The sequence below is a fragment of the Delphinus delphis genome, chromosome 10 (assembly GCF_949987515.2).
Source record: "Delphinus delphis chromosome 10, mDelDel1.2, whole genome shotgun sequence".
NCBI lineage: Eukaryota > Metazoa > Chordata > Mammalia > Artiodactyla > Delphinidae > Delphinus > Delphinus delphis.
Window position 1 is genome coordinate 77,023,888 of NC_082692.2, and position 19,955 is coordinate 77,043,842.

The 19,955-nt window shown below is 41.8% G+C and overlaps 1 protein-coding gene across 15 annotated transcripts in view; it reads right to left on the reverse strand.

The window, feature by feature from the left end:
- CADPS (calcium dependent secretion activator) overlaps nt 1-19,955 on the reverse strand; it is a 475,715-nt gene that overhangs the window by 131,011 nt on the left and 324,749 nt on the right. For 8 of the 15 annotated variants that reach the window (XM_060022833.1, XM_060022826.1, XM_060022827.1 and 5 more), the window contains exons 12-14: nt 15,628-15,764; nt 11,774-11,961; nt 9,538-9,696 (exon numbers count right to left, since the gene is read on the reverse strand). In XM_060022833.1, coding sequence (XP_059878816.1) covers nt 9,538-9,696; nt 11,774-11,961; nt 15,628-15,764 — 484 coding nt within the window. The remainder of the gene's footprint in view (nt 1-9,537; nt 9,697-11,773; nt 11,962-15,627; nt 15,765-19,955) is intronic. The other 7 variants (XM_060022835.1, XM_060022832.1, XM_060022834.1 and 4 more) reach the window with 1 other exon arrangement.

Here is a 19,955-nt window from a genome sequence, read left to right on the forward strand (position 1 = left end):
AAATTCTGTCAAACTTCGATTTCTCTTCCATTGACCCCTGTAATCTCTCAGTGTTAATTGTACAGGTTTTGGTAGATTTCTATGGATCTACTAACTGAAAAATCCTGGTTCAATATACAGGGAGCACTGTTCTCACAGAAGCAATGACATACTTTCCCTAGAGTAGTGGCCACCTGAGCCTGCCTCAGACTCACCTGGAAAGCTTGTGACAACTCAGACTGCTGGGGCACCTCACAGTTTCTGATTCAACAGATCTGGGGTGGGACCTGACAACTGGCATTTGTAACAAGTTCTCTGGTACTGCTGGTTCAGGGAACCTTACTTTGAGAACCTCTGTCTTAGAGCGAAAAAATATTTGGTGGGTGGCTGAATGCATGAAACGGTATTTTTGGAATTGGGAATCCAGGGTTCCCAATTTCCCTTGGATTGAGTGAATTTGGAACCAGAGATCTTCTTTAAGAAGTATATGGTCCACTTATGAAGCTAGCAACCCCTTCCCAAAATGGCATTTGCACTGTTTTCTAGGTGCCATTCCAAGCAGTGCTGGCTGCAAAATAAGTAGAAGAATTGTACTGGTGTCTCTCAGAAGCCATGCTTTTGTTTCTCTGTTTTGGAAACATTTGGGGGTGATTCTATAATTGTCATAAAACTGGCTCTGCATCTTGTTCTTTTCTCAATACTTCTAACACTTAAGGAATCACAAAGAATGAGAGAAGAGGAGGGCTGAAGCTGGATTTTTAAACTCCTACCTAGCAAATCCCAGGCTGTCTAGGAGCCTGAATCCTCTGCCCTCTTGTATCCTGACTGATACATTTTCAGCTGGTGGCTTTGCACTTCTTAGGGTCCATTGCCACTTCCTAAGGGCACTCGAATTTCCTTTGGAGGAATGACCTTGGCTGCACTGTGTGTAAACTGAGGAGTCTACTCTTCCTGCAGGCCAGCTCCTGCCTTGGGGGGGTCGCTATACATCTTAGCCGGACTAAGAACTGCACTCAGCCAACTGGACACTCGTTCCCGGAACCTTTATATCGCATAAATGATGTAAGGATAAAAGAAACTGGTGGAGTTTGCTGTCTCAGCAGCTGTGCCCTGCCCAGCTTGTTCTCCCAGGTCGGTAGTTCTTAATCTCTGACTGTATCTTAGAACCAGTAGAGCTTTGAGACGTCCCACCCTCAAGCTCTGATTCAATGGGTCTGGAGCAGGGCCTACACATGTCAAGTTAAAGCTCCCTAGGTCATTCCAATGTGCAGGTAAGGACTGGACCACTGCTTTGATCCTGTTTCCTACTTTTCTGTTGCTGCCTTGATTCCAGTTTCCCCCTCCCTTTTTTTTTGAGGCTCCTGGCATCATCCCCATAAACTCTCTTTTATTTAGATTATCCAGCATTAGTTTTTGTTACTTATGTGGAACTGATGTAAGTTCATAAAGCACACATCCTCTGGCTCCCAATTTTAGTAGAAGCATTGATACCTTTGAACCTAGCTTTAGCAAAACACACACACACACACACACACACACACACACACACACAAGGAAATATGGCCCCTGGTCACTGGTTCCACCTAACTGCACACTGGCTAACCACTCACCTTTTGTATATCATGACCCTGCAAACTTGAGACAATATGCAGGTCAAGTGCAGTCATTTTTGGAGCCCTGTCAAAGACTGGAAGCTCTCCCACCTGCAGGCCATCATCGGATCCCAAAGTGGGCCTCTCGGGCCACGACAGACTATATTGCATCTGACACAGCAGGCATCTCTGGAATCCACCTTTCAAGTTTTTGGCAAACCATTTTCTCACTGTCCTTCACAAAGTTGACATTTTCGGCAGCACGATAGGAAAGATGTCACGTCGGCTGCTCTTCAAGTTCTTGTCACGGTGGTTAGCACCAGTTCTGTCATCTTCACTCTCCTCACAGCCTCCCATCTTGAGCCATGTCACAAATAATAATACATCTAGAGCTGTGTTTTTCTGGGTTCTTTGGGTTTTTTTTTTTTGTCAGATTAAAATGACCCTAACCCGGCTGCCCACACTTTAGGACTAGTTATGCAAATTCTTCTCCCTTTCCCCAAATGTTTCTGAGCTAGAGCCTGTTAATTAATGTCTATTGTAGGATTAATCCAATATGATTAAGCACAAGGCTTTTAATGTGAAATCCTTTATTTTGATGCTTGAAATTAAGTGTGAACATTTGAGCCAAAGAATTCAAGCTACCTTGTGTTTTGTGAAAGTGAAATGACCTCTTTGGGGGCGTTAAATTGTTGCTACTCACCCAGGTGAGCACGCAGAGTCCTAGCGTTTAATTATCCTGCTACCAGGGTTCTCCACATTATGTTGAAAGCCGGGCCACAAAACCTCCATTGGGAAGGTAAGATATCTTTTCAAGAAGGTCAGGTTACTAAATTAATTCAAAGCATACAATGATTGATGTGTTCTGCTATTGCATCTATTTGGTGATCAAGTGTAGAATCCAGTGTAAAAAGAAATGTGTGAATTCAACAAAAGAGGAAAGAGCGTCTGGTCCACCTCTCTGCATACAGCCAGCTTTAAGCTCCAATCACTATCAACAAAGGGTAAAACTCCAGTTGAAGTGGGAATATACTTTCTCTCCAAATGCAAATGTCCACATATGCCGGTGCAGGCACCGTAAACATGATATATTCTCTCTCTCCAAATGGATGCATGCCTACAGACCGCATTACAGATCCATGAAAATGTCCGTAAACAAGCATGATAACTGAATCCTACGTGCTCCAAAAATGTTCCAGCCCAGAAACACGAGAGCTGAAAGGGTCAGAGTGGAACAGAATATTTTAGTAGCCGTTCCTTGTAATGGTCCCTAAATAGAACATTTAGACCAAACACACTTTAACTTCTCTTTTTTAAAAAAAACTGACTTCTTCTAGCAATTCTTAATCCTTACAACTTCCAGAATGATACTTTTGAATTTGATCCTAGTGTGGAATATTTTCCTTTGTCTCTTTCAAATGGTTAATAACTACACATTCAAGACCGCACCAAAGCATCATCATCTCAAAAGGAGACACCGCCACTCACTCCTCTGGATGGTATGTGTAAGGCCAACTGGCCCGAGGCAGGGGAACACAATCAGATTCACAGGTTGCATCAGGCCGAAACTCTCCGGACCACCCAGTTCCAGAAACTGACCTGGAGACATTCCGGACCACCCAGTTCCAGGAACTGACCTGGGGACTTTGCACCCAGCCCAGCCTTCCCGCCTTTCGAGGGGCGGGACTAACGGTTCCCCAGGATACCCGAAAAGACCACCAAATAAGGAATACCCTGCGCCCTCCCAGATTCACCACACCCCTTTACCTTCTTCCCCTTATAAAATCTTGCCCAACCCTCACCCGGGTGCGACTTCTCTGGCCCCTTTCTCCCGGACCAGTGAACCTCACCCGGGAGCGCTCCCTAATGAAGCTCACTTGAAGCTTTCCTCTGTTTCGCGGTGCCGTTTGTTAAGATCCGACCTTACAGTATGTATAATCTCTAAGTTAATTATAAATTGTAATTAGGACTCTCACGTCCTGTAGTCACCGCTTCATTATGAAAGCCCAGCCTTACCCTTTCTTCCTCCTCTCCCTCCAGCCCATGCCCTTTTCTAATTATGCCCTGATGCCCTGGGGCTTAGACACGCTGCTAAAACAAATATATCAAGTGTTTGTATCACAAAGAGTAAGATAGGGAACAACAACAAGCAGTTTCTACATTACAAATGCACGTTGAAGCTTTTGAGGTTGGCTTTACTCAGTTTTAAAAAGAGGCCAGCAGATGGCAAAAATACACAGGTCAAGACTTTTCTGACTTGTTTACTGCTTTTCTAAATATGTAGCTATAAGCCAACAATAACAGAAGGTGTCTTCATTCTCTCATAAGGATGGGAGTGATGGAGAAGTCCCTCCCTCTGAACAATCTCACAGAATGTGGATGTTATTGGCACAAGGACATTAGTTAAAGTGGTTCAGGCTCTGCCCACGTTCTGAATGAAGCAAGAACCCAACAGATGATTAGAGAAATGGTATAAAATGTATGCATCGCAGGAAAGTACATATTTCTTTCCCCAGAGAAGGACCAATTTCCAAAATTTGTATTACATAGATTTTCCTTTTTGAGGACTAAGCGAAGAGGCGGATTTCTTTATTTCTAGACAAACATAGACAATTAGGTTTTTAAGTCCACCCTGAACACCCAATGACCTTATGTACAGATTTCTGAGCGGTCAGAGCAGTGATATGTGTGGCTTTTGGGTATCACACCTACCCTACCTAAATAGACTGTGACATCTGAAAATATGTTTTTGCACCAATGAATCTAACAAACACAGCATGAGGACACACTGGTGGAATTTTAGAAGGAAAATGCACATTATTTGGATGGTTTGTCATGGGCCAGAGAGACTGCACCAATGAGACAGATGATGCAGCACGTTTTATAAGATTTTGTGTCTGAGCTGGAAAATATGCTATTGTCATGGGACAGATTTCCTTTAGGAGGAGAGTCACATGGGTTAAAAGTCAGAATATAAGCTCTAGAGAAAAGTTTTTCTTGGGATGCAGATTTTTACTTGAAATGTGTTTGGACTTTTTCCCCCCTCCTTCTTAGAAGTCCTTCTGCTTAGGTGAAGCTGGTTCTTTAGGATTTAGAGAGCATGACGCAGACATCTGTGAGGCCAGCACTACCTGCTCAGAGCCAGGAGAGGAGGCCAACCAGCCACGTGCTCCTGTCCACAAGCGCAATAATGCCTGTGTCAGCGTGTAACATGAGACCAAGAATGTGAATGTCACTGTCATCCCCCAACCATGCCTGCCTGCTACCAGACTGCTGTATTCACAGGATGGTAAAAGAGAACTACCCTGCTATAGTCTTTTCTCTCTCTTTTGGGGAGGGAGAGGTAAAAACACCAGACATAATGTCATGATGGGTGTATGTGTGTGTAACATGGAGAGAGAGAAAGGGAGGAAGGGAAGGAGGGAAGCAGAAATTGGAGAAGAAGGAAAAATATACATACGCAAAATGACTCATTTACTTCCAGCTAGGCGTTCCCCAAAAAGGAATAAAGGAAGCCATTATGTGACATGGATTGGGAGTGAGGGACCCACACTGGAGGCAAGGACATGGTCAGTAAAGCTGTGGTCCGGGCATGGATTGGGAGTGAGGGACCCACACTGGAGGCGAGGACATGGTCAGTAAAGCTGTGGTCCAGGGGAGAGAAGACAGAGACCTGAACTCTGGCGGTGGCATCCAAGAGAAGGAGAAGTGGATGGACTTGAGAGATATTTAAGGGCACCGACAGGGCACGGTAACTGAATCCTTGTGACGTGCTGAGGAAGGAAACATCAAGCATGGCTCCCAAGGTTTTGTCTTGGGCAACTGGGTGGATGGAACCACTTACTGACTTAGGGAAGCTGATGGAGTAACAGAGGAGAAAAGTGAGCTCCATCTGAGCGTTCAGTTACTCAGATCTAAGCCACAGGGATCACATGGTCTTTGCACACAAGTGGCACCTTGGCTCCAAATACATCTCCCCAAAGAATCCTTGGATGCATTTTCAGAGATTTTTAGGACTCATGCCCTCTTACATCTGCTTACAGACTCATTAATCTACGCAGCTTACTTTGGACTGGGGCGTTGGCATTATGGATTTGTTAATTGCTGATACAATGTACTTTCTCTGCAGGCCATATGTGAAGAACAGCACTGGCATTCAAGAAATGTTAAATAATAATGTAAATGAGAAAAATTTCCAATCCCAATAATAAAGGGATCCAAGGAACACTGACGCAACTTGCAATCATCGGAGCTGTTTGACTGCCTTGTCATTGTGGGACAGTGACCAAAGCGATGTTAATCTAAATGTCATCTAGAAAGAATACTAAAAATATTATGGTGAAAATTAAGTACTGCAACCTTAGGAACTGATTTAAAAATTAGAAGATATAGCGATTTACATCTGTGGATCTGATGATCGCCAAGTGCAACCAGCTGAACATACCCACATTTTCCTTTTCTTTCCCTCTCTCTTTGAGAAAATGGGTTCCGTTTTAAAGAGCTAGTGCAAACGAATGTTCCCTCCATCAGTGGTTCTTAAATGTTGCTACATATAAGATTTTAAAACCATGATGCTTAGGCCATATCCCAGACTAACTAAATCAGAACCTCTGCAGGCGGGGCTAAGGCATCAACATTTCTTAGGCTCTTTAAGTGATTCCAACGTGCAGCCAAGTTAGACTACCAAGGCCTTGCGTAAGTAGGATCTGCAGACCAAATGCCTTGGAAATACGTGGGGAGGAACTGATTACAAGGGCAGATGCTTGACTCCATCTAAGACTTGCTGAATGAAATTATTTGAGGATGGGTCCTCATACTCTCCACTTTAACAAACGCCCCCTGTGATTTATATGCACACTACAGTGTGACACCCCCTGCACAAGCTGAAAATCAGTGTCTTGCCTTTAGACACAGAATACGTCTGTGTGAAAGAACCCAAAATCCAAGTAAAAAGGAGGAATTTCATCCCATCACCTGGAAGTTGGATGTTTGGGGTTTTGTTTGCAGGGGGCTGCCCTGTGCATTGTAGGGTGTTTAGAAGCATACCAGGCCTCTACCCATAGATGACAACAGCACCGCCCTGCCCCAGTGTGACAATCAAAAATGTCTCCAGGCATTGCCAAGTGTCCCCAGGGGAAGAGATCACCCCTAGTCAAGAACCACTAGGCTAAAAGATTCCAAACACGTGACGGTTCCATATCTTCCACTGCTTGGAATTATGAACAGCAAACACCTTCCCGATTGACCAGATATGTCTACTTCGGATTAGATACTTTAGATTCAAGTAGGTCTAGTGTTTCACAGAGACAGGGCACAGGTTTTCAAAGAAGGTGGGAGAAACTCAGTCACCAGCACCTGAGCCATCACTAATGATGTCCAGTTGCAGTAGGGCCAGGCTCTGCCTTCACCTAGGGGGGGTGCTGCTGAGTTATGAATATGTAAAAAATGGAAAATTAGGTAAAAAGCTACTTTTTACCTAATCTAAAGTTGGTTGTGAGAGGCCAGTAGGAATGAACTCTATTGTTCAGTTAAATTCAGTTCAAGGGCAATTTGTTTCCATGAGTCACGAGTTCCTTCTTATTGTGGGTCAAAGAATACATAACCTCTCCACACACAAACAGTGTTCATCCTGCTGAAAGAGGTAGGAAAATGGTTTTTTTTTTCCCCCAGTACCAAAAGGCTGTTAATTGCTGTTCAAAGGAGACCCTCCTTTTAGGTGGTCTAAAGCTCCAGATACACTCTGACTTCTTCCACAAGGTCAAAACCACCAGGTGGGCCAAACTGATTCTGGACATCTTTAGGACAAAAATGAAAAAGTCTTTAACTAATTCAGATGGCTGCTGGGGGATCTCACCTGGAAATGCTGAAATCATATCGAATGGCTGAATTTGCATCTCACGCTATACACAAATGCTAATGCTAGGCAGGTAGTAAGGCAGAGAGGTTACAAATCCAAGCTCCAAAGTCAGAATAGCCATGTCTGAATTAGGCCCACACAGGTATTTGCTATGAAGCAAGTGACTGAATATATCTGAGCCTCAAACTCCTCATGTTAGGTGAGGATAATAATAATACAGATCTCACAGTGATGCAATAAGTATAAAATGAGATAATATATGTAAATAGCACTCCACACAGTGCTTGGCATATAGCAAACACTTATTAAACGGTGGCAATTATCCTTATTTTATTTCAATGTTACTTACGAAATCTAACAATGGACTATTTTACTTGTTATTATAACCCACAGAAGATAATTTCAGAGGTTGATGGGATATTACAGATGCTCTATGTGCTCATTTTGCAGATGAGAAAACTGAGGTATAGAAGTGAGATATGATAATCCTAGATTTATGCAGAACAGGTTCTAATACTCAGCTCTTTAGAATCTATGTGCAGTGCTGATGTAGTACAAAGAGGAAGAGCTTTGGACTCAGAATATCTGGGATTGCCACCTCAATTTACAGAATTCAGTTTCATCATCTGCAAAGTGCGTGTCAAAGTAGCTAACCTGAAAACATTATAGCAAATGAGATAGAATGTATGAAAGCACTTTGTAAACTGTAGAATTCCACGCAACTGATATTTAATATTACGATTTCTTCTTCCTTTAAAAATGCAATGCAAACATAGACCCTCACAAGCCTCAACGTGCCACTCACAATCCTTTTCGGTAGTTTTTCACGGCACAGGGAATAGGTCAGGCTCCAGCAAGGGTGGCCATTTACTCTCTGCTCTGCTTCAGTGCTGATCACGCCAAAAGCAGCACCTTGGACAGCAGCCAGAGAGGCTTCCTTCAGGCGCCTACAACGCTCTATGCACTCTTTTACTGGCTGCAAGCTACTTCTACCTTGAGGTCTGACCCTCACAGGGAAACACAAAACTCCACTCCACCTTCATCCTTGTATACTGCGAGTTCAGAAGATGGGTGTCCACATGGGCTCGGGGCATTCTTTGACCTTCACTATTGGACCTGCATACATTGATTGATAGCCTGCTACATTCTCCAGGAAGTGAAAACTGGCATTTTCATTTGGTCTGCCTACAAGTGAACTGTATATATTTTAGGACTTAGAAATATCCAAGTGAATAAATTCATGCTGAAACATGAATACCTCCTTGTGAACTTTGTGTAGTCTGGCAATGCCAGGGTCAGAATATCCATTTCAAAACCTCAACAACAAAACTTTAAAATGTCAATGTTAATTTGGGGCGAGATAGGGAAGGTGAAGAAGGACACAGGATAACACTGGAGATAACTGTAATAATCTATTTTAAAAGGGAATAAAAGCCACGAATTTGCCATTTTACCAATTCACAAAGAGAGCATCCCTAAAGGACACAGGAAACAAGACAGGATCAGTATAAATTTTAGAACTTAAAAGTGCTTTCAAAGTGGCCTCATCATATAAACGATTCTAGTAAGAGTCATTAATTTAGTGACAGACCTTACTTTGTGCCTTTATTATAAACCATTATTTGAAGATGGATTTCTTTCATGAGATAAACGTAGAACTGAGAGGGTTTGCTAAAAATGATGGACCTACTATAAATGTATAAACCCATCTTATGCCAACCCATTTTGTTTGCTTCTTAACCACAGTTTCAAAATTATTAAACATGGGTTGCTTATTATGAATGACTTGGTAAGGTACCAGGCCCCTAACTAGATGCCACTAAAATAGCAATCTGACTCATGATTCTGTTTACATACTGCTCAGTTAGTTGTTCTGTTTTCAATGCAAACATGTTTTAAGTGTCCCTAAATACCTGACTCAAATTCATTCCTAATACACGGTGTTTTTGTCCATTGCTAGGATTTTTTTAAAAAGTGCGCGTTTCAACAGAGACTTCAGGAATACACAAAGCTTGGGGTTTGCTAAGGTGGAGGTTGCGGCATAGATGGGGGGGTAGAGAAGGTCACAGACATCGCAAAACACAAGCCAGTACACACATAACTTCTTACCTTTTGGGCTCTGGATTTGCCTGGGTTTTGGGATTTTTTCTTTTTTTGGATTCCTTTCTGGTATCTTTTTTAGCCTCTGGTTCAGATGGGGAGGGAGTTTTGCTCCCTTCAGGGTCTGTATTTGGTGTCAGCCCACTAAGGTACGCATGCATTTGTTGACTTTGGAGAAGGGGTGGTCGCATGGGGCATGCAGAGAGTGTGGCCAGCCATGGGAGAATCAAGACCACACATACATGCACAAACAAAAGAAAGAAAAAGAAGGATGCATCAAAGAGCAAGAGCAAATGCATTCAAACTAAAATAATAAGCAAAAAAAAAAAGATGCAAACTTGCATAAGGAAAATCAGAACTGAAAATAAGAAATCCAAAACTGTTTCCATGACAAGATGTATAAACCTAACTGTGAATCAAGTGGCAGTCTTACAATATGAAATCCAGACAATGTGTATCATAATTCATGATGATGTTTACCAGGGAGTTTACAAAAACACTTCATTATTTTATAACACTTCCTTATTCAGTAACATATGTAGAATACAGTGTGACAACCCAGAGAATATAATGCAACTTCTCTCTCTCTCTTTAAAGAATTCAGTCCAAGAGGCTGTAACAGATAGTCATCAAAGTGTATATTTATAAAAAGCTGAATTACGCAGAGACAGTCCCCAGGTATCAGAGTTTTCATGAATATCTTTTATGCAAATGAAAGGTCACGTGCTGGGCTAGCAAACCTTATAACAATGGGAGGTGATGAAAATCTTGTTGCCTGTTAAATATTCAAACCTACAATGCTATTGTTATCCAGCTCTGAATGTTGAAGTTGCATCTCATAAAATCTACCAGTGCTAGAGAGAGGAAAAGCACAGAACTAACCCCACAGACACTTCAGAGTTGTACAGCGTGCAAAGATGAAGATGACTGATACAGTTCTGATTTAAAAGAAAATGCAGTCAACTCTGCATGCCCCCACATATGAATTTCCGCAGAGCAGCAACTTGTTCATCACAGGCTGGGTTTCTGAAGATACCTAGTTTTCCTTGGGTGTGCCTTCCCTGGCTATTGGTTGAGGTGTCCGGGGTAATGTAGGGCTTGTCTTTATAGTAATGTGAGGCTACATACACTGGGATAGTAAACTGGCTGTGGCAGTGTGGAAACTTATTCCATGTCTTCACAGCCAAATGGTAATGCTCTTAAATTATTTGCTGCCTTGCGTTATTCAGAACACGGAACTTTTCCTCCAGGAGCTGGGCAATGTCTAAAGAAAGAAAGTACTTAGTATGGAGTTGGAACTGATGTTCTGGCCTTGTCTATAAAACCTATAAACTGAGGGGGTTGGTTACACTGTGATCTCTGAAGCTCTTCCCAGCTCTGCGGTTAAACTCTAAGTGTCATGATTATCTGTGCCTTCCAGCTTCACCTAGCTTGTTTCAGCTCTTGCTTTGCCTATGCAGAGCATTTGTTTATGCTGCTCCTTTTGCCTGGAACCACTCAACTCCTACTTCAGCACTCAGCCCAAGCAGCGATTCCTCGAGGAGGTTCTTCCTGCCATCCTGCCAGCCCATCTGAGTTGTGTTCCTTTATTAACTGCTACCATGGAGTTTTATTCCTTCTTCTCAGAGGACCAATCTCTATATAACTCTGCCCTCATTTGGTGTCTGGTTTCTGCTCACCGTGCACGCTGAAGGTATAGCAGAGTACCTGACCCTCAGCAAGTAATCATTAAATATTTATGGAATGAATGATAGCAACAACAAAGGCAAATACTCATTTAGCCCTTGCCATGTCCCAGGCATTGTGCTGAACCCTTTATATCCACTTGCATCCTCTTGACAACCCCACGAGGACACTATCATCCCTGTTTTACAGATGAGAAAACAGTGGCAGAGAGGGTTCAATTACCATCCAGGGTCATGGAGAGCAAATGGAGCAGTCATGACTTGAGCCTAGATTGTTCTAATTTCAGAGACCACTCTAGAAGTCCTGTTTGCCATTTCTGTTAAGTCTCTTGAAAGGAGAAGAAATTCAGACCTGTGTGTTTTTTGTGTTTGTGTGGCTGGTGTGTGCGTGCGTGTGTGTGTGTGTGCGTGTGTGTGTGTGTGCACGCCCACTGGTCTGTACTACTGAGGGAATGCGGATGGATAGAGTTAGAGATGACCCTAAAAGCAGGACCAGTCATAAACCATGGCCAGTGCCTTAAAAAATATTTTTAAAGGAATACCTCTGGACATGTGCTTACCTGTTCCCATGGACGTGGGATGCACAGAAGGCAAAGCTATAGTGAAGGAGGGTGGGGTCAATCATGGCGCCATTTTCTGCCCGTTCAAGCAAATCTCTGAGGTAACAGAGATGTCGGTGACACCCTCGGACTCCATTTCGGGCGCAATACTCGTCTAGTACAAACACCTGGCCAGGACTGAACCAGCCCTGTTTGGAGAATAAAGGAGAGACTTTCTTTTAAATATAGGTTGGGTTTTTCTGGGGGAGAGCTGCTAGAGTTGGGGATGACTGGAGAAGGGGGTTAACAATAGCCACAGAGCTAACACTTGCTGATTGCTTATTAAGTGCCAGCTGCTGTGCCCAACGCGGTGCGTGCTATCTGGTTTAGTCCTCATGACGGCCCTATCAGGCAGGTGCTGCTATCCCTGTTTGATGGTCGGGAAATTTGAGCTCGAGGGAGGACATAGAGTTTCCCCAGCATCCTGCAGCTAGTAAGTGACGGCATCTGGATTAGCAGAGGGCATGATTCCAGAAAGAGAGGCTCACCCACTGCTTTAACACTGAAGCGTACACCTTAAAAGAGTGTCGGAGTGTGGGTAGGGCACAGTCTTGGTTACTGATAAGAGGAAATCATAACATGAATGCCTTAAATTGGTACAGTGCTTTACCCTTGACAAAGAACTTTCAGTTGAGCCCCGTAACAGCCTTGAGAAGCAGACAGAGCAGGTTTATCTCCATTTCACAGATGAGGAGATGGAAATAAGAGCTCACAAATAACACAAAACAGGCAGGACTCGAACCCAGCTCTGTCTTTCTTCTTTTTAATATTACAGAATATACCTACTAACATGGAAATATGGTCACAATGCAATAAATTATTGTAAAATAGTATGTAAGTATGATACTATTGGATTCTTATTTCACTTTTTTTTTAACATCTTTACTGGAGTATAATTGCTTTACGATGTTGTGTTAGTTTCTGCTGTATAACAAAGCGAATCAGCTATATGTATACATATATCTCCATATCCCCTCCCTCTTGCACACCCAGCTCTGTCTTACTCCAAGTCTTCTGGGTGTTTTGTTTTTTTTTTAATACTCTGGAGCACTAATAAATACTAGGATTGGTCTACATACATGCTAGGACTTCATAAATCCTTTCACTTTGGAAGAAAAAAGTTTTTTAGATTTAAAACGGAAGATAATAACAGAACTTTCCAAAGAGAACAACATGACTAAGTTTTCAAGTTGTGAATCATATAGGATTCAATTAAACTGAGAGGAGCTTCCTGGGCCCCGGCTGAGCGTTTTGCCTTATTCTTTCCCTGGAGGTTATTTGTTTTCTTATCATGTATTTGCTCGCTGCAGGACCACACAAAACTCTGCTCTGAAAGAGAACCCGGATGGAATCTCCGATCCAGAGCAGACTGGTAGGCATGATGGGGTAGAAAGTGCTGCCTCTATCATGCACTTAAGAGCTGATCAGACAGGCTAAACGACTTGACACTCAAAGGCACCCTTGGAACAAGCCTGAAATCCAATCACTTCTTTCAGTTTGGGTACCTTTCTGAAGCAAGAAAGAAACAAACTGAGGTGATACATTGTAAGCAGAGAATTTAGGATTGTCTTAAATATAAATTTAATTTTACTTTGAGGGTCTTCTCTGAGTCATCTTTTGAATATGGCTCCATCTTGGGAGAGAAAAGGCAAAAGGAGAAAGTGACCAGGTGGCAGGTAAAGGCCAAGGAATTGCAGCGAGGGAGGCCCCTGCCAACACTCTCCTCTGGTATTAGTGATCCGGGGAAACTTCTATAGACAACATGCAGCTCAGCAATGCATCCAACGAAAGACGGCATCTTTCCTATTTCAAATGATAAGTTACTGCAGAGGGCGGGAGAGTAGTCGAGGCAGTGGGCTGCCCCTATAGGCAACTTCTTTGCCACTCCATCTGCTACCCCAAATGCTAAATCTTAGAAACAACACTGCTGTGAAAGATTAAAATATATTTTCTACGACTCAGATGACACCAAGTCTTTTGTAGATGCCAAAATAGCTGCTTTGAAAAGAGTTGAAGAAATATCAATTAGGAACTCAGTCGAAGACACAGAAAAATTTATGTATTCCTGCTGGTCGGTCTCCAAAACTAACTGAAAAAAAAGATTGTAATAATGAGAAAATGGAATATATAGAGGCAGGAGATAAGGTCTTTTTAATGGCTGTTATTTTCTGAAATTTGGGGATGATGATTAATAGATACAGGTACACAAACGGGAAAGGAAACTGTTTTATGATATTCAGAATTAATTTTGGATTTTTAGGCCTATATATGATTCACAGGGAGCGAGCTTCAAAATTTCATTTCTGGTTTAATTTTTTCTAGAGGGCACTCACTCCTTAGTGATGAATTTCTTAGTGAAAAAGAAAATCGTTTTAAGAAATTAGGATTTGAAAAAAGTCTTGAAAATAAGACTCCTCAAAAAATTCCTCAAGAGACTAGGAATTGTACATAAAAAGAAATTATTTAAGTTCAGAGGCATATTCTTACAAGTTTCACGAATGCAATTTATAATTACATGAATAATTACATAATCGTAGGAAATACATTTGAGAAAAACTGCCTTGCAATGCAAGGTAAGCTTTTCTTTTTTTTTTAAGTCAAAATGATGCATTCCTTTCCAATTTGGCAAAGTTCAGACTTCTGATGAAGTGATTCTAAACGTGAGATAATCAATGAATCTTTTGTGAGACGAAGATTAATAAATTATTCCACATAATCCCGCTTCTGTTTTTTAGACTATTTTATCTACCATTTTAAATATTTTGGATCTTGGCACAAAACAAGAAAAGGAATTTAAAACAAAAAAATTAGTCAGGACAGATTTAGGGTATAGCCATACCATGTAGACAAAAAACCCAGATTTTCATTATATTTATGTTAATATCAATAATATGTTAAATTTAATAATATACAGATATATTAACCTTAGTATGTGGAGTCAGGGATGAGGCTTTTCCTCTGTGTAAAGCCATTTCATCCTTTCCCCTCACCTTTCCCATCTATAATGTGGGATTAATAGCCTTTATCTTTAAGCAAGGAAGTAACAATTTCTGGTTTGCAGAAGGAAATAAATTGGGTCTCTTTTAGGCTTTTGAATTTGATGGTATAACCTCAAATCTATCTTCATAAATCTAATCAACACGTAATAGCGGTCCCTTAAACTTAAATGGATTTAAATCTAGGCTTAAAATAGGATTTCAAGAAATGTTCATGCTCTTGCTGGAGAGCGGGACTTCTAAACGTCTAAAGCACCACACGAAAATTCCCCCAAAGGGTGAAAAATGCTTCGAATACTAGGTAGAAAGAAGAAAGCCACTCAAACAAACAAACCCAAACCCATTTACCTTATGAAAAGGGAAGTGAACTTGATTTACAAATCATTTTGATCTTTAAAAAAATAAATAAAAAGGACCCATTCATTTCTGAGACAGGAGCACAGGGTCTTACTATGTGGGGTGGGGCGCGAGGGGAATCTTAATGTCTAAGAAACCGAGGCAATTTTTACAAGTTCTCCATAAGCAGGTGCCAAACTCAATTACCCTCTTGAGAATATTTCTCATGTAGCAGCTGAAAAGGGGGAAGCTCAGATAGGGAGGCTGGGGAATTGGATCCGTCTCTACTGATAACTTCCTCTCGCTCTGTCTTCTTTCTTTGGTAACTAAAACTATCTCAACACAGGAAATCAAGAACACATTTATAATTGTTAAAGGGGCTCCACAACGGAGAAAAGAGCTTCTGACATAAAGGTAGAAAAATATTTTATTTTTTGAAATGTTATCACGTTTCAATTGCTGTATACCAAAGAATATACTTGCCAGGCAAGAATAGGAATCATTAAGTCTGTGATCCAAAGTAAGACGTTGCACCATCTCAAAGAGGGAAGCGTGGTCAAAGTTACAGGGGTTGGAAGAGATAAATTCATCCATGCCATGTTTTTGAGCTCTATCTGCGTCTGTTCATTTATACATGTAGAGAGAGACACAATTTAGAGAAACACATCATATTTTCTTTGACATTTCAAATACACAGGAATTCACTAGGCATTACAAATGCTAGCTGTTTCCCCGTTACCTCCCACCAACATCCCCAAGATATTCTTTTTATACCTCCCATTGTCAACTTGCATCACTTACTGGTGAGTTTATTGCATTTCGGCAAAAATATATTGGCATCAACATGTTTATCAAATGATCACAACTCCAGTGCATTTATGTTGTTCTTGAAAAACTAAGCACTCGACCGTAACTTCGCCTGCGTTTCACCAAACACTGAAAGCAGATCGGATCTTTGCTTATAAAAGCCTATTTAGCTTTTAGGTTAATAGATTCTGCCATTCCAGTGGTTATATCTAGAGCAATTTCTCTACAATTATTGGGATTATCTGGAAAAAAAGGGTTATGCTGATTTTCAGCAAAGTGACAATATTTTTATCCTCCCCTTCCAAATCCCCGTGGCCGATTTGGTTGCACAAAAGGTTTGGGTCCCCATCCTCCAAAATTAAAACAAAATAATAACAAAAGATGTTCATTGAAACCTGGAGAATAAGTTCAACGGGAATTTAGTTTGTGATAGCCAAGGACATTGCCTTATAGTGTGCTTACTCAGTTAGCGAAGCTTATGAAAGACAAACAAATGTACTCAGCAAGAGCTATGATCTGCCATTTATTGTGAATTAATAGTCTCAATGTATTCACACTTTTCCTTACAGGGTGAAGGCTGTAGGCAAAACCTCCTAAGGGCTAACTAATTAATCTCAATATGTGTAACTAAAATAGTCTATATTCAATCGGCAAAATAACTCAGAGAATCCGACTCGAGTGAGACCAAGCAAATCCCAAAGAGGAAGGAATGAAGGTCCTAGACATTAAGGGAATCGGCTCACTCTGTCTCATATTTACTCACTGTCCTGAAATGCTGTGAAGAAAAAGAATCTTAAATCAAGCAAGAGTTTATTCATCCCCTTGCGTGCAACATTCTACTGGAATACGGGCACCTGCCAGGGACCAGTGATGCTGTCAGGACACGGGAAAACGGATTTCTGACTTGAGAGGGTATTTGAATAATATTTTCAAAAGTGGCCTTCATCCCAGGCAGTTTTTTTTTCCTCCCTGCTTGGGGGATGGCTGAAAATGGGGGTTATAGCTGCAGTGTGATATTAAGATGATGATTTTCCCTCACATTATTAATTTTGTGTATCCTTCCAACCTCAATGTGTGGTATGTCAGATGTATGCCCTCTTTTTGTTGGGTTTTAAATCTTCAGTCATCTTTCATAGAAGCAGCAAGTGGTCAGTGTTTGAACAGGATGTGTTGTTTATGCCCAAGACACACAGAAGCAACGGTTACCAGAAGGCAAGTTGAAGAATGTCTGTTTTAATAGCCAAATCGCTCTACTAATAGGATAAAACACAAAATTCTGGAAGGGATAACACATGAGCAGGAATTATATTAGAGCATCTGAAAGAATCCTCTTTGCTGGGTTAATTGCCTCAGATTTGTCTTCAGGAAAGTGCTTTCAATTTGAGTTTAGGTGCTTTATCTAGGAGGATTCTTTTGTTTGGTAATTTGGTCTCCAAGCTATATTTCTCCTTTGACTCAGGATGGCTAGAAAGAGAGGTGGCCAGGAAGCTGGTACTGGGGAGAAAGCTAGCTGCTTCTAGGATGTGTGTGTGTGTGCGTGTGTGTGTGTCTGGCTCAAAGCAAGTGTCTTAAACCTGCTCCAACTTTAGTTGTCCCCCTGCAGGATGGCACTCCTGTAATCCAGGTGATACTGCTCCGTCCCGTAGGACAATTCTGCCCTCTCGCCCCCATCCCGTCAGTCCGCGGAGAAACTAACAGTGGGGTACACCCATTGCTCGTAAAAAGCCTCGCTCACTCCGTGCCTCCCAATTCTAGCAGATCGATGAGGCAATTTGGCGAGCATCAGCTTCTTGCTCTCAGGTTTCTCAGAAGAGGCTGCAGGCTGACAAATCGGTCGGGCCCTTTACTTGGCCAGTTTGCCTCTGCTATTTTAGTGCTCTTCAATTATGATGGTGCAAACAGTCATTTAGCCAGAGAGAAGGGGGCTCTTCTGTAGCTGTTAAAAATACGCCCCACGTTTGAAGTCTCTTCCTCTATTTGCTGAACCTCTTGAAAACTCTGTGATGAACTATTTTGCATGGCTGCCCACTCAGGAAATGGATCTGGAAAGAGAGCTTGCCTCCTCCGTGGAGACCTGGATACAGACCTACCCCCTCCCACCTCCCCATCCATCATCACAAGACGGCTTCACCACGCTAATTCGTGGCTCAGACTTCATCTAAAGAACAATTTCATTTTTACTTACATTTTAAAGCAGGTTTTAAAATATGCTTAAAATCCGCCTGTTTTCCTTTTCCGAAAGTAACCCTATCAACATAAAAATTCCTTTTTCCCTTCTTCCTTCTTTCCTCTCTGTCAGTTCACATGGGGGTGACTGAGCCTGGGACTGATTTAAGGAGGTCTGGGTGCCCCCGTGAGCTCCGCTTTTAAATAGGTGTGGGACACTGGCTGAAGTGTTGATCTGTCTGAGTCTCAGTTTCCTCGTGTGTCAAATGAGCCGAACTTTTAGTTCCCTTTCTGCTGCCACTGTCATTTAATCATCCTTAAGGTCCCTTTACACCTTCCATGGGATGGAGCTTAATGCAGTGGGAATTTCCAGCAAGTAAAACGAGCAGCCCTTGGATTTTGCTTACACAAAATCATCATTTACTCAGAATCAGGCTCATTATCTTAATGGTTCCAACAACTCAAGAGTGCTTAACAGGGTGGCTGGCTCCCATGAAATTTCTGAGAGTTTCATTGAGCTTGTTACATTCAGACGAAAAAAAAAAAAAAAATAAGAGGAGCAGCAGGCCAGGAACGCTTTTTTAAGGTGTCCAAGGAAGGGGTGTGATTTTTGATGCTCCATCCAAGCAGGGATTTTGAAATTTTTGTTCTCTGCTGTGTTCCCACAGCACCTAGAACAGTACCTGGTACACAGCAGGCACTCGAAACATATGTGTTAAAATAATGAATTTATCTCACTGAGATAAATAAATGTGCTCTCGAAAAAAATATTTTCTATTTCTTGATTTTAGGAAATGTTGATACACTAAATTCAACAGGCATAGTTTATTTGAGCTAGGATAGCAGGTGATTAAGTGGGTGGGCTTAGAGGGTCACGAAGACTGAATTTGAGGCCAGCTCTGCCGTTACAGGGTATGCAATGCGAGGAAGTTGATTAGTGTTTCTGAGTCTCATTTTCCTCATTTGTAAGTTGAGAATGGTGTTTGAGTCTACCCTCAGAGAGGACTGTTGACAGGATCTGATAAGCAGAACCTGTAAAGCACCTACATGCCTGGCATATACTAAGTGCTCAAAAACCTTAGCCATGAGTGAACGGGCAGGCTTCTTAGTGCCCCCAAAGCCAGTTTGTTTAATATTCTTAGAGACCAAGGCTTTCACTACATTGATCGCTATTAACCTATATTGTTCGTTATAGGCTGCTTCTTAAACTATATTGTTTCTAGGAAGCTGGGAGTCCTTTCCAAGCTCTCTGCTTTATGCTTCTCCTCTGCCCCTGTATAACCAGCTCCTATTCTCTGTCTCTGTTTTGGCTGGGTGATGTTCCAATTTCTCCGTGGTCAGAACACACACTTAAATCCCCTGGTAGATAAAATGTTCCTTGAGGGGTAAGTTTCTGATCTGTTACTTCCCCTGGCAGCTACCAGAGGAGCCAGGTCCTTAGAAGGTGTTTATTAACTGACTTACTCTGACATTTGCATCTCAGGAAACTTCCCATCGACTTTATTAAAGGAGTCACACACATGGGGATTCAGATGGCATCTTGCAAATCCCAAAGTGGGAACATGTGTTCTTAGGGGGAAAAAAATCTTATAAAAGGAAACAGAATTCTAGGTGCAGGTGTCTTTGGATACCATTCAGATTGTCTGCCTGTGTCTCCATACATGTCTAGGACCATATGCATTACATATGTTATCTATTTTAAAATAAAACACTGCAGTGGTCCAGCTGTTCCAAATTCTGTTTCAAAGAACTTGTGGGTGCTTCTCAAGCAACACCACCTAGTCATCCTTTCATGGTCCCAGTCTGTTCTTCTACAGTGCTGAACATTAAAAACTAAA